General features: G+C 38.7%; 1 protein-coding gene across 2 annotated transcripts in view; it reads left to right on the top strand.

Moving 5' to 3' along the window:
• The window catches only part of tenm1 (teneurin transmembrane protein 1), a 503,386-nt gene that overhangs the window by 483,893 nt on the left and 3,721 nt on the right, over positions 1-15,772 (top strand). For both annotated transcript variants that reach the window (XM_061927525.2, XM_061927524.2), the window contains exons 34-37: positions 1,704-1,915; positions 5,470-5,771; positions 7,575-8,281; positions 11,234-11,376. In XM_061927525.2, coding sequence (XP_061783509.2) covers positions 1,704-1,915; positions 5,470-5,771; positions 7,575-8,281; positions 11,234-11,376 — 1,364 coding nt within the window. The remainder of the gene's footprint in view (positions 1-1,703; positions 1,916-5,469; positions 5,772-7,574; positions 8,282-11,233; positions 11,377-15,772) is intronic.

The following is a 15,772-nucleotide window of genomic DNA, read 5'->3' as shown; positions in this document are numbered from 1 at the left end:
CCCGTGATCTTGTCCTTTCGGTCATAACCCAAAGCTCATGACCATAGGTGAGGATGGGAACGTAGATCGACCGGTAAATTGAGAGCTTTGCCTTCCGGCTCAGCTCCTTCTTCACCACAACGGATCGATACAGCGTCCGCATTACTGAAGACGCCGCACCGATCTCACGATCCACTCTTCTCTCACTCGTGAACAAGACTCCGAGGTACTTGAACTCCTCCACTCGGGGCAGGATCTCCTCCCCAACCCGGAGATGGCACTCCACCCTTTTCTGACTGTATTATGATGATAGTATATATGATAGTATATGTCTGTATCATGAATCAATTAAGTGGACCCCGACTTAAACAAGTTGAAAAACGTATTCGGGTGTTAACATTTAGTGGTCAATTGTACGGAATATGTACTTCACTGTGCAACCTACTAATAAAAGTCTCAATCAATCAATCAAAGTTTAAATACTGGTATCGGGACAACACTATTTTAGATGCTGGCCAACATAATCTAATATTAGTTTTTTTTGGTGATATTAGACCAATATCTGATATCAATTTCAGACTTGGACACCCCTAAAAATATGAACCATAAACCAACTAATTATGTTGAAAGACGGTGGATTTCACAGAGCGCAGCAAAGTCATGACCATCTGGAGGGTCCCCTGAGCCAAATCGATACTTAAAAGCCTTACAGTACATCGCCATTGTCGATGCAATTTACTAACACAGCAATAATCCCACCTCTCCTTTTTGCTACCACTTCAACTTACGATGGGCTCACCGTGACCAAGTGTCACCATTGTGCAGGGTGCTGTGTGTGTGTGTGTGTGTGTGTGTGTGTGTGTGTGTGTGTGTGTGTGTGTGTGTGTGTGTGTGTGTGTGTGTGTGTGTGTGCTTTTTATCACTTTGCCCTCATTCTGAAAAGACACTCACCTTCCTTTAACTGATCTCATTTCAGCAGAACAAACGGAGGTTCGGAGCGAGGAGAGATAGTAGTAATTGTCAACTTGAGAGGAGACAAGGAAGAGTTGGGACTTAAAAAAAGGGGAGAGATAGGGCGAGGGGAGAAAATGAGCACAGAACGATGACAGCTATAGAAACGAGATGAGCAGAATGTGGGTTCCCTTGGGCTGTTGAAAAGTCTGCTACTCACTCACTGTAAATCTGCCATTTCCTCATTAGGGAGGTGTAGATTCAACATTCCAAAGAAAATGAAAAAAACAGAGGATGTAATGTTGATCCCGCTCTATGCAGTCTGCTAAGCCAGACGCTTAGTCATTCTAAGTGCAATCACAGTCATCTCAAATGGTGCTGTAATGCCGTTTCATTAACAGGAATTTATTTTTCCCCAATGGAGGACAAGTGGTAGTCGCTAGCCGGAGAGGAGATGAATGATGTTGTTAAAGTTGATGTTCTGACATTAAGGAGCACATAGCCCCATCATGGCTGTTGTCTTTAGATTTCATTATCTCGCCATTTCAAAGGTCACCACTGGAAATGCCAAAGAGGGGTGCGAGTAGTTACAACTGAATGGATTGCACTGAGCATGTCTGTGTTAATGATGTTGAACGAGTTTTGTGAATTGACTGGATCAGGTGGGATGATCTGGAAGGCATTAGGGCCACCAGGGGATTTGTATGTGTATGAGTGTGTGTGTGTGTGTGTGTGTGTGTCTCTCTTGTTAATGTCTGCGAATTCCTGTTTAGGCCCACTGACCAGCCGACAGATCTTCCGCTTCAGCGAGGAAGGTTTAGTCAATGCCAGGTTTGACTACAGTTACAATAACTTCCGTGTGACTAGCATGCAAGCGGTCATCAATGAGACTCCCCTGCCAATTGATCTTTACCGCTACGTCGATGTCTCGGGACGGGTGGAGCAGTTTGGCAAGTTCAGCGTCATCTTCTATGACCTTAACCAGGTAAATTCAAGTGAGGCAATGTTTGTTGTTAAAGTTTATTTTTCTATATGTCTTTGGTTCAAAAAGTACTTTTCAAAAGTATCTGAGTGTATAGGGAATGTTAATGTTGTTTTGTTTACCTCCTTACAAAGACATGATCAGTCCAATGCTATTTAATGGTGACTTTATTTTACCAGAGAGACAAAATGTTAAAAAGAACAGAATGTTAAAGGCCTACTGAAATGCGAGTTTCTTATTTAAACAGGGATAACAGGTCCATTCTATGTGTCATACTTGATCATTTTGCGATATTGCCATATTTTTGCTGAAAGGATTTAGTAGAGAACATCGACGATAAAGTTCGCAACTTTTGGTCGCTGATAAAAAAGCCTTGCCTGTACCGGAAGTAGCAGACGATATGCGCGTGACGTCACCGGTTGTGGAGCTCCTCACATCTGCACATTGTTTACAATCATGGCCACCAGCAGCGAGAGCGATTCGGACCGAGAAAGCGACGATTTCCCCATTAATTTGAGCGAAGATGAAAGATTTGTGGATGAGGAAAGTGAGAGTGAAGGACTAGAGGGCAATGGGAGCGATTCAGATAGGGAAGATGCTGTGAGAGGCGGGTGGGACCTGATATTCAGCTGGGAATGACTAAAACAGTAAATAAACACAAGACATATATATACTCTATTAGCCACAACACAACCAGGCTTATATTTAATATGCCACAAATTAATCCCGCATAACAAACACCTCCCCCCTCCCGTCCATATAACCCGCCAATACAACTCAAACACCTGCACAACACACTCAATCCCACAGCCCAAAGTACCGTTCACCTCCCCAAAGTTCATACAGCACATATATTTCCCCAAAGTTACGTACAAGACATGCACATAGCGGCACGCACGTACGGGCAAGCGTTCAAATGTTTGGAAGCCGCAGCTGCGTACTCACGGTTCCGCGTCTGCGTATCCAACTCAAAGTCCTCCTGGTAGGAGTCTCTGTTGTCCCAGTTCTCCACAGGCCAATGGTAAAGCTTGACTGTCATCTTCCGGGAATGTAAACAATGAAACACCGGCTGTGTTTGTGTTGCTGCAGCCGGCCTCAATACACCGCTTCCCACCTACAGCTTTCTTCTTTGCTGTCTCCATTGTTCATTGAACAAATTGCAAAAGATTCACCAACACAGATGTCCAGAATACTGTGGAATTTTGCGATGAAAACAGACGACTTAATAGCTAGCCACCATGCTGTCCCAAAATGTCCTCTACAATCCGTGACGTCACCCTGAAACGTTTTCAGCAGGATATTTCGGCGCAAAATTTTAAATTGCACTTTAGTAGGCTAACCCGGCCGTATTGGCATGTGTTGCAATGTTAAGATTTCATCATTGATATATAAACTATCAGACTGCGTGGTCGGTAGTAGTGGGTTTCAGTAGGCCTTTAAGTAAAGGCTATGAATTGAGTTGTATTTAATGGTGTGAAACTGTGATAATTTTGAGGAAGGTGGGGGATAAACCCCAAATGATATTAAGAGTGCTGGTACCAACGAGGGTGAGGAAACCTATTAGTAACGTATTTTGGGCCTGATCTGAGGTTTCCGTGTACTAAAACACATGCAAACTTGAAAGCTTGTGCACTGAGGAGTGTAGAAGTTAAACAAGGAAATATGCAGAATATAAAAAGGTAATCAGAATGTGAAAAATACTGGGAGTAGTGTTTAAAAGCAAACATAATGAGTTAGCGTCTGCAATGTGATTGATCAAACTTGTAAGTGTTTGCGGATGCTGTTTTTGCGTCTATATTCAGCACATTTCTAATATACAGTACATGCAAACTGGCACGGATATACACAAATGAAAGGAGGGGACCTGTGCAATGTCAGACGACGAAGATTGTTAGAAATATGTCCGGCAATTATATTTTTGAGCTGCCTGATTACTTTGGGGCTGATTTTACATAAAGGAGCAATTGTATATCTCCTATCAAAAAATATCTTGCAACACTGCATTTTCTTGCATGTCGATCATTCCTGCACCAAGTGTTGAATGCTATGTCACACATGGTGTACAAGTACTATATCATATTACCACACACTCTGGACACAAGTTAGGACACAAAACACATTTTCCTCTTGATCCCGGTGCTCAACACTACCAGTCAGGCAGAGCATTGCTATAATGTTGCTCAAATTCGAACAATTTGTGTAGCACACTTTGGTTGTGCTAAAAATCCGGTTCTGTTGTCTAGATTGCACTGGAGGAGTGTTTCAATTTTGCCCAAAAAGGTGATACATATTATAGTTGTGTGTTGCACGTTCTGCAACATAGCAAAACACCACTGGTTAGATAGAGCATGATGCTATCGATGTGGAGGAAAATGTTTGTTTCCATAGTGTCAGCCTCATTTAAATAGGGTGATCTGCACCACTTGTGCTCTGGCTATCCATTGCTCATACGTTTTCAGTCGATCACTAACAACACAGAATCATGTGTAGTTTGTCAAGTTTGCACATGTTACTTAGTACTTATAATTGTGTAACTTAGTAGAGCAAAAATACTTTACCATCCTTAGGGATTATTCAACAGAGCCATGTACTGTAAAATTTTGTTTGAAAACCTCCTAGCCTCAGCCAGAACACTTAACTCAGGAATGGGTCCAGCATGACAAAGACCTAAAACATACGGCCAAGGCAACAACAAAGTTGCTTCAGACAAAGCACTGATTAAAATCCTAGAGTGGCTGAGTTATTCTCCATACAACATTTCATAAGGGTCGGAAGATTTGGGTTGCCAAGTGATATCCTCGAAACCTTCAGGATTTGGAGGGTATCCGGAGAGAGGAGTAGACCAAAATCCCTCGTGAGATTTATGCAAACATGTTGACAAACACGAAACATCTGACTTCTGTGTTTACCAACAAGGGTTTCTCCACCAAGTACTAAGTCACGTTCTGCTTGGGGATGAACTACTTATTCCACTCAATCAAATGTGAATTTATTTATCATCTTCATTCATTGTTTTTTTTGACATATGTGTTTAATATTATGTATTTCTCTTTTTAAATAGGCCTACCATAAAACTTATGGACTGTTCATGTCACAAGGGGGTAAACTTACTAAATCAACAGGAAATGTAATACATATTTTGCCCAAAGTAGTACCTACTGTATATCAGATGTTTGGTACTATTTGATTTAGTCTATCTACATATAATTTTCCTAAATAAAATGGAAAATTACAAACCATAACTTTGGAGGTTCCACTGTAACTAAACATTATCCAGAAAGAAAGTTGTGGGGCATTTGATTGGCTAAAATTGCCAATCAGTTATAGGTTATACCACTACTTTTGTTCAACTTTTTTGTTTTAAACATATTTTCACCTTGTGTTTTGATTAAAGTAGGATTTGCTTATAGTATATGTAAAATCATGGGCTATTCTTGTCCAAATATTACAGGTATATATAGTAATTCCTCTTTATTTCTGATATTATTTCTGATACAACTTATTTTAGATGTTGTTTTAGGTATGTCTTCAGGTTAACAAAGGCTGCTGCTTTCCAGGTGATCACTACGCATCTAATGAAGCACACCAAGGTGTTTAACTCCTATGGCCAGGTGGTAGAGGTCCAGTATGAGATCCTTAAATCCATCGCCTATTGGATGACCATCCAGTATGACTCTGCAGGACGTACGACCACCTGTGACATTAGGGTGGGCGTGGACAACAATGTGACGCGGTACACCTATGAGTACGATGCAGACAGCCAACTGCAAAGTGCCGCGGTCAATGAACGACCTCAGTGGCGCTACAGCTATGACCTCAACGGGAACATCAACCTGCTTAGCCACGGGACCAGCGCAAGGTACAGAACAAATGATGCAGCCTTCCAGATACGATCTACCTTGGGTTTACTGGCATCTTCAGACTCTTGCATTAGACTAATCATTTAGCTTGGATTGACATTTCCGCGATTAACTTAGAACTACTTGATATCATCTGTGTTTTAAAATCATATCTTGAAAAACGTTGTTGTTACAGGTGAAACTCAAAAAACTTGAATATCGTGCAAACATTGGATTTATTCCAGCAATTAGACAGGGTGAAGCTAACTAACTCAAGATATTTCAAGCCTTCTTTTCATATAACTTTTGTAATTATGGCTTACACCTTATGAAAACCTCACAATTAAAATCTCAGAAAAGTTGGGGTTTTGAAAAACTGTAAGCCATGATCATCAAAATTATACCAAATAAAGGCTTGGCACTTCACACTTTGCGTTCAATGAGTTTATACTACATATTAGTTTCACATTTAAAATTGAATTGCTGATATGAATTTGCTTTTCACGATATTCAAATTTGTTTTGTTTTACCTGTATATTTGTGTGCAGAAACCTAAAAAACTATTAAAGTTGTATTACCACCCAAAACTATTGTAAAGTAGCTAAAAAACAGAAGAATAGGTTCTTGGTAGATTTGAACAGAATGGGTCAGCGTCACAGCAGAAAGTAACCAGCTATAGAAATTTAAAATAGATCAATAATAGTTTTGATAAACTAATGCAACTGCAAATTAAGCAATATGTTGTCATACTTGTGAGCAGCTCAATTAGGAGCATTTTCACCTATTTTGAAATAGTTATATCATCATTTATATGCCAAATAATATATTGTGGTATATATTGTTATCGCAAAAGGCTCTGTTATATAGATTTTAGGCCATATTCCCATCCCTAATCTCATGTCCACTGTTAACAAAATAAATTCAATGCCCTTGGCTGGCGTTGTCATAGCCTTTATTGACAACTCCTGCTTCAGTATGGTGCAGATTGTAAAGCACCATGCTCGTACAGCTTCGCCAAGTTGGCTACACACACACCTCGGTTATGTTATTCGATGCCTTGCTTTCTTTCATTCAAATAGTTACTCTTCTCAGCATTGTTCTTTACACTCACTTCCTGCCTCTTCAATGCGTTGGCATGCTTGTTTTGAGTGTGGTATTGGCCGTTGCTTGTCGTATCATGTATGATATTCATCAATTATGTAATCGTAAAAGCACGGTAATGTTAGAAATAGTAATGAAATAATATATTCCCAAACAGTAAATACCTATTACTAGAAAACAGTAATCACAGTGGTTACTAATCCCGTTACATTGTTAATGTGTAATGCCCATAGGTGTCCAATGTCCTCTATTAGCTCTGCTAGCCAGCCTTGTTTCTTCCAAACCACCTCATCAACTTTTCAGCAATCTCGTGAAATTTGACATTCAGGTTCCTAGGAGACAGCCGGCAGGTCAATTCTCCACCTAAATATTACAACCTAGATAAACTGGCAATGTTTTTATGGTTTAAAGATTTACTGTTCAAATTATGTGGCCATCTAACCTGTCCTCTGACACCTACATGATATTATTTGTAGTTGTTTTGCAGGAAATTAGGATTGTCATATTCCCACTAACATTATTGCTCCCAGAAGAATGATGTATCGTGCCATAAAAAAATATTTGTAACTGCTAAATCATTAAACCCACACCCGCTGCATGTTGTATCAGCTACCATTAGGCATGTTAATGTCACCATTTGCTGTGCCACTGTGGGCTTATTAATACAGCCATTGTCAGCTTTTATGCATTCAAAGTTTAATTACTGGTCTGCCTGACTCCAGGTTGGTTCCACTGCGTTACGACCAGAGAGACCGCATCACACACCTTGGCGAGATCCAGTACAGTGTGGATGAAGACGGCTTCCTCCGACAGCGAGCCAATGACCTGTTTGACTACAACGCGAACGGGCTTCTGACACGGGTCTTCAACAGAGCAACTGAGCAGACTGTATGGTACCGCTACGATGGGCTAGGTCGGCGGGTGGCCACCAAGACGAGCCTGGGCGAGCAGCTGCAGTTCTTTTATGCTGATCTTTCACACCCTACCCGGGTCAGCCACTTGTACAACCACAGCAGCAGCCTGATCACGTCACTGTACTACGATCTTCAGGGCCACCTCATCGCCATGGAGCTGAGCAGCGGGGAGGAGTACTATGTAGCCTGTGACAGTGAGGGGACCCCGAGGGCTGTTTTCTCAAGCAAGGGCCGACTGGTCAAGGAGATTCTCTACACCCCTTATGGGGAAGTTTATCAGGACACCAACCCAGAGTTCCAGCTCATCATTGGCTTCCACGGAGGCATGTATGATCCTCTCACACGGTTAGTCCACGTGGGAAGGCGGGATTATGACACACTAGCTGGCCGCTGGACTTCACCGAACCATGAATTATGGGAAGACTTGAGCAAGGAACCAAAGCCTTTTAATTTGTACGCCTTCAAAAATAACTGTCCTGTGGGGAGAGTGGAGGAAGTGACGCAGTTTACAACAGGTAAGGTCACGCATGTACACATGTGCGTTTGTTTTACTATACATGAATGCTGTCAAAGTTACTGCTAATGTGAATAATCACAAATAATCAGAATATGAGGGCATTAATCATGTATTAACACAGAATATTCACATAATTTATTTTGACTGTACGTGCTTTTGTATCTTAACCACGGATGGTTACCTGAAAGGTGGCGCAGGCTGCTATACGGTTAGTGATCAGGTCAATGCGAACTCTAGTACAAAGATGAGCGAGGAGACTTTAACTGGTGTACTCGCTGGCAAATTTTGTTGCAAAATGCATCCCGTTTTGAGCAAATAAATGATGTGCAGCCAAGTCAAATATTAAAAAGTTATTTGCGAGTGACATTCTAGGACTGCAGCTATCGATTATTTTAGTAATTAAGTAATCTATCGATGAATGTGTCCAGGTAATTGAGTAATCGAATAAGACACACTTTCTAGCTTCAATGTGTCTTTTACGGAAAATGGTTGAAATAAACACAGATTTTTCTGAGGCCCTTTACATTACATTGAATGGAACATCACGAATATTACTCACAGTATATATGTAAAAAAAAAAGTTAAAAAGTAAAACAAAAAAACCTGTGTAGCCAAAAACCAGGTAATACACAAAAAATAAAGAACTCTCTGATAACGTATGATAAATTGTGATTGTATATATGTATGTATATATATATATATATATATATATATATATATATATATATATATATATATATATATATATATATATATATATATATATATATATATATGCATATATATGTATGTATATATGTATGCATTTGTGTAAATATGTATATATACATATATATATATATATATATATATATATATACATATATATATGCATATATATGTATGTATATATGTATGCATTTGTGTAAATATGTATATATACATATATATATATATATATATATGCATATATATATGTATGTATATGTGTAAATATGTATATATACATATATATATACAGTATATATATATATATATATATATATATATATGTATGTGTGTGTATATATATATATATATATTAATATATATATATGTGTGTATGTATAAATATATATATATATATGTTAATATATATATATGTGTGTATGTATAAATATATATATATATATATAAAGATATATATATGTATGTATGTATTGCATCTTCTTCTCCCTTTCATCCATGTTGTAGTTTAGCGCTGCCATATCGAGTCTACTGACAGATATAAGTTAGAACTATACGCTACTTTTGGATTAGAAATGGCAACAGTGGAGGATGCATGTGTATGTTTGAGCCAGTCTGCCCAGCAAAATGAGGATAGAGAAAAATAAAGAAATTATTGACCACGACGTTGGACTATAATAGCGGACTGGCGCACAGACATCCGGGTAAAACTTCACCATATAAGAAGATATCTGCTGTCACTTTGGAAAAATGTCACAAATTGGGAAAATTCCTTACCACTCGTTTGAAAGAAGTTTTTCGGAAGAGAAGATTATTTTTTAAATATCTCTGCAATGCCTCCATGGTTTGAGTTTCAATGTTCCTACTTATGCAGATAAGAAAGGTTGGGTTTTGCATAGTAGGTCCCCTTGATATATGCAGGATGCTTTTTGTAATATGTGCATCATTGCTGTAGTACTATTGTGACATGCCAGCTCAGTTTGACAGGGCAAACTTTTCACCACGGTGTCTGTCTTTTTCGGTTTTAAATGATCACAAACCCTTCGACAGCTTCTCTTGTCTTCGTTTGGACCTTTGCTCTCTTTCCCTTCGTCTTTGAGCCATCTCTTATAGCCACACATACACACACAGGCCGCATTACCCGCAATGTGACCTGCATCACCAATAGGTGCGCCGCTCTCATATGCGCGCCTTTGGAGTAATCTTGAGGAAAAAATGCCCTTGTATTTCAAGCTCTGGGCTTTCCATGCGGTCTAGATTTTATATTTTTTTAATGAATTGAACTCATTAAACAAATCATCAACGCAACAAAATAAAATAATAAAATACAGGCAGTCCAAGTGTAAAAATAATTGACCATGTGGGTTTCTCATTCGTCATTTTGATGCGGTGTGGTGTCCTGTTTTGTGCTGCCCTCAGTCTTGTTTTCTTCTTACAGTTAATACAGGACATCTTTGTTCTCTTCCGTTATTTCTGTTTGTTCAGATCTTGTTCCTGAGATATTATAATAATATTTGCAACGTGTCTATAGTCTTATTCACTGATCAGGATGCATTGCTGCAATGATGTCATATTTACGCCGTCCCTACTAAGCCTGATCAAGATTTCCTGATTTGTGGAAACAAAGCTTAAATCTCACTATACAGCTCACACGTAGACACGGGAAGATAGTTCAGACACTATCCCACTCACACACACACACACACACACACACACCCTCACCTGTAGGTGCAAAATATCTGCCGTTGAAAATAAAATGACACAGGTGAGGCAATGTGTCAGACAGAGAAGATGTAATAAACTGAAAAACACGCCGGCTACAGACAGGACAGCTTCTGATCATTTTGTTCTGTGTGTTTGTGTATGTGTGTTTGTTTTTTTACACACACTGTTATGCTTTGTCCCTTTTTGTCTGTCAAGAACACACAGTTTCCCCCGAGAGTCAAAACACAAGCTCGAACAAGAGAAGGAAATGGAACAGCAGAGTATCAGAGTGAATGTAGGATGTTGGTCGGGGTGTCTGTACTCCACGTCAACACGTGGAACATTCTTTCACCCTGCCATGTTTTGCTGCAGCGGGATTGTTTATTATAGACGGAGCACGTTAGTCTTGGAGGCACCACTGAGCCAACACTGCTATGAATCTTTCCATAAATATTGTATACTGTTTCTTAGGCGTTGACCTTGACTTTTTGCATTTCATGTCACTTTTTTGTGTAACCATATATGTGTGTATGTTTTCCAGACATTGGCAGCTGGCTGCAGCTATTTGGCTTCCAGCTTCATAATGTCGTTCCAGGCTTTCCAAAGCCTGAGATCGGCCGCATGGAACAAACTTATGAACTGATGACGACCCAAACCAAGACGCAAGATTGGGACTCCAGCAAGGTGAATTTACCAAAATGATCAATCGAACTGCTTACTAACAACACCAGAGGCTGTGATACATTTGTTATCTTAATTTTTGCCTTTAAGGCTTTAAGACAGTGGTTCTTTACCTTGTTGGAGGTACCGAACCCCACCAGTTTCAAAGGCGCATTCACCAAACCCTTCTTTAGTGAAAAATACAATAATAATTTTTTTCAAATTCAAGACAATGTTACATGTTTTTTTTACTGGTGCACAACATGAACCGTGCATGAACATCACCTTGTTAAAAGAACAAAACCAACACAGTGCATTAACTCACAACAAATTACACACCTGCAAATCAGATGGAAAAGTAGAGGGAACATTGTTTGGTGGTATCCATAATACGCCGATAGGGAGAAGTTTTTTTTTACACGATGAGTCGGGTGTGTCTTGACCTCCCCTGACGCCGACTCACCGAACCCCTAAGGTTCGATCGAACCCAGGTTAAGAACCACTGCTTTAAGATGTAATTTTGAAATAACCTCAATAAACACGGTTCAAATATACAGTATTCATATTAAGTATTTGTTTAACCAGATGGACTTTATTGTATACTTTTAATGAACTTAGTCACTTTATCCAAGTTTTGAATTCACTTCCGTTTCAGCGAACTCCTCTCGTCATCTAAAATAAGTGCATTCTGTAAAAGGTTTTTTTTTGCCTTTTAACCCCAATCCAGGTAGCCATTTCTGTAGTTAGCGTACTTTTTTTTTTGGTAAATTTGCTGTTACAAGTGTTTCCATTATACTGTGTAATGATAGGAATTTCATTTTGATTTTTAACAGAAATTAAAAAATCAAAAAAAGTGAAGGACAAAACTATTCATACCCATGCAAATCTCACAATTGTTTTTATTTTTGAATTCATAGTGAATTAAAGTCGTATTGGAGATATTTATGAAATACAAACAAAAAATTATAATTGGCCTCCGATAGCTCTTTTTACAATTGTGAGTAATTATTGACTAGAAAATTAAATGAAAGATATACTAAAGTTAATGTGATAGTGCAGGTATGCTGTAACCAGGCGTGCACTGGGACAAAAATGTGGCCCCGGACTTTTTGGTCAGTGGCTCACTGCATTACCAGAAAGCCCCGATTTTTGTACTACCGTATTTTTCGGACTATAAGTCGCTCCGGAGTATACGTCGCACCGGCCGAAAATGCACAATAAAGAAGAAAAACAACATATATAAGTCGCATTTTTGGGGGAAATTTATTTGATAAAATCCAACACCAAGAATAGACATTTGAAAGGCAATTTAAAATAAATAAAGAATAGTGAACAGGCTGAATAAGTGTACGTTATATGAGGCATAAATAACCAACTGAGAACGTGCCTGGTATGTTAACGTAACATATTATGGTAAGAGTCATTCAAATAACTATAACATATAGAACATGCTATACGTTTACCAAACAATCTGTCACTCCCGATCACTAAATCCGATGAAATCTCCCTCCTCGGTGTCGCTCCTGGTATGCGCCGCTAGCGTCCATTCTCTCTGCTGCTCGATCGCCGTTTTCTGCTGCATATTTCACTACGTCCATCTTGTAATCTGCAGTATATAATTTCCTTTTCGGTGCCATTTTAGTTCAGTCCTTCTCAGTTTTTATAAGTTACCGCCAATGTTGATGTGATCCATTTTAATAGCTCCGGCAGTAGCGTATAGCATATAGCAGTTAGCATTCCAAGACCCACAATGCACTTCAGCCATGACCCGCACCCGCCAAATTCGTATTGGTTGGGGTGTGTGTGACGATGGCTGCCATTTGCTTCGTCGCTCACGTGAATGAGATAAATAATATTATTTGATATTTTACGGTAATGTGTTAATAATTTCACACATAAGTCGCTCCGGAGTATACGTCGCACCCACGGCCAAACTATGAAAAAAATGTCGACTTATAGTCCGAAAAATACGGTATATGAATCTTAACCTGAATTTATTTTGACGCAAATTTTGGAGAAATACAAACACATGGGGAAAAAAATATAATGAACAAACATTAAATAATTAAAAGTAATTATTATGTTAATTACTACGTGAGTGTGGGGTTTATCTCACTGATTTTATTTTCTGACACAACCTGACTTGGGATTGATGTCGTGCCCTCCGCTGCCAAAATTAGAAGCTCATACTGCTACAGCACAAAACACTAACAAAGGATAGGGGGACATTTTTATAAAATTTTCTATTAATAATGATGGAGCAGCTAATAATAAGTTTGCTGTAAAATTTCAGCGCCATGTCATTTTATTATCTGACGCGTCTTGCTTGTCTGCAGCAGCATGTCCCCTGGCTGAACTTGAATACTTACCGTACATATACCAAGGCACAGCGCGGGAAAAATAAATACGGAGATAAATAAATGGTTGTCCATCGATTGTGCCATTATTTATCGGACCGCTGGGAAAAAAAAACTCTTGGTAACTGATGGCTAGTCCGCCACTGGCTGTAATTAACAATGTCACTTTCCTTTTTTTATACCCCAAATTCACAATATTTTCTTATATAATATGCAGTGGATATATTGGTTCTTGAACAGGGTTTGTAAATGGAAATGTTTGTAAATTCAAGAACATTTATCCGTAATAAACAATGTTAATATGAACAATGGGCTCCAGCCTTGGCAAAAGTCTATCTTTTAATAAAAGATGGCACACTTTCAACACAATACAAAGCGCTATACAGTACTGTATATCGAACAAACATAACCATTTGATAACAAAACCAAAACAACAATTAGCTGAGCTATCCTCATTGTCAGCCGTCCTTCTGCCCCACACACACAGACACACACACACACACACACACACACACACACACACACACACACACACACACACACAGAGAGAGACTCGCACTCAAACACAAAAACACACACACACACACATATTCTTGTATTTGTTACCTTCTTGAGACCCCCAAATAATGCCTACCTCTTTAGGACCACCCTTTCTAGATAATAAAGATTTTGTATTTACAACATTAATAATATATACATACTATGCAAATATAAAAAATCTTGTTGTGAAAAAGGAGTTGGAATATCACAAGAAAAACTATTATAATAAAAGTCGTAATTTTACTCAACGCAAGTCAAATTTTTACAAGAAAAACTAAACATTTGTGCAATGTTTTGATAAAAGTTGGAATTTTACTCAATAACAGTCACTATTTTACAAGAAAAGCTTAATATTGTGTATTTTATGAAAAGAGTCGTAATTTTACTAGACAAAAGTTACAATTTTATTTGAAAACTTTATTATATTTATTATAATGATAATCGGAAATTTTACTTGGCAAAATGATGACAAAAGTCATCATTTTACTCAAAAAATGTCACTATTTTACAAGAACAACAAAAAAATGGTCAATATTGTGATAAAAGTCAGCATTTTATATGACAAATGTCACCATTTTGAATTAAAAATTAATAATTTTGCATAAAAAAGTAATAATTTTACGAGAAAATAATGAAATATTACAGAAACAGAAAGAATATGAGAAATTGTTCCCAATTTTATAAGAAAAAGGTCGACACATTGTGAGAAAAAGACTGCATTTAGTATAAATATTTTGTTGTTGAATATTTTGTTTGTAATTGGTTTTTAAACTTCATTATTTACTTCAAGTTATTACAGTATGTCTCTATATACATATGCATTTATTTATGTTTTATTATTTTGGCCAAAGGGGGATCATTTCAATTTCTGCACACACTTGTTATTTCATATGTTGACCATAGGGGGAGCACTTTTAAAACCGACAAACAGTCAACTTGAAAAATCCCTCCTAATTGTGATAGATTTTACCACCAGGTGTGCAAATGAGACTTTATATATTAGATGCAATGGTTTTCCGTATTGGGACCATCATTTCGGTCCTAACTTGTTCACCGGTCCTCATATGGAAGGTACTTTTCCTTGTTGATGTCTCAAGAAGGGTAGAAATACAAGAACACACACATACACACCACACTGTCACTAACACTGTGGTGCACTCACAGTTTGAAATCCATCCATCCATCCATTTTTTACCGCTTGTCCCTTTTGGGGTCGCGGGAGTTGCTGGAACCTATCTCAGCTGCATTCGGGTGGAAGGCGGGGTGCACTCTGGACAAATCGCCACCTCATCACAGGGCCAACACAGATAGACAGACAACATTCACACTCACATTCACACACTAGGGCCAATTTAGTGTTGCCAATCAACCTATCCCCAGGTGCATGTCTTTGGAGGTGGGAGGAAGCCGGAGTATCCGGAGGGAACCCACGCAGTCACGGGGAGAACATGCAAACCCCACACAGAAAGATCCCGAGCTCGGGATTGAACTCAGAACCTTCGTATTTTGAGGCACATGCACAA

This window comes from Nerophis lumbriciformis, linkage group LG35, assembly GCF_033978685.3.
Source record: "Nerophis lumbriciformis linkage group LG35, RoL_Nlum_v2.1, whole genome shotgun sequence".
Classification (NCBI taxonomy): Eukaryota; Metazoa; Chordata; class Actinopteri; order Syngnathiformes; family Syngnathidae; genus Nerophis; species Nerophis lumbriciformis.
The sequence above is the reverse complement of the archived record's forward strand: the minus strand, read 5'-3'. Positions and strand labels throughout refer to the sequence as shown.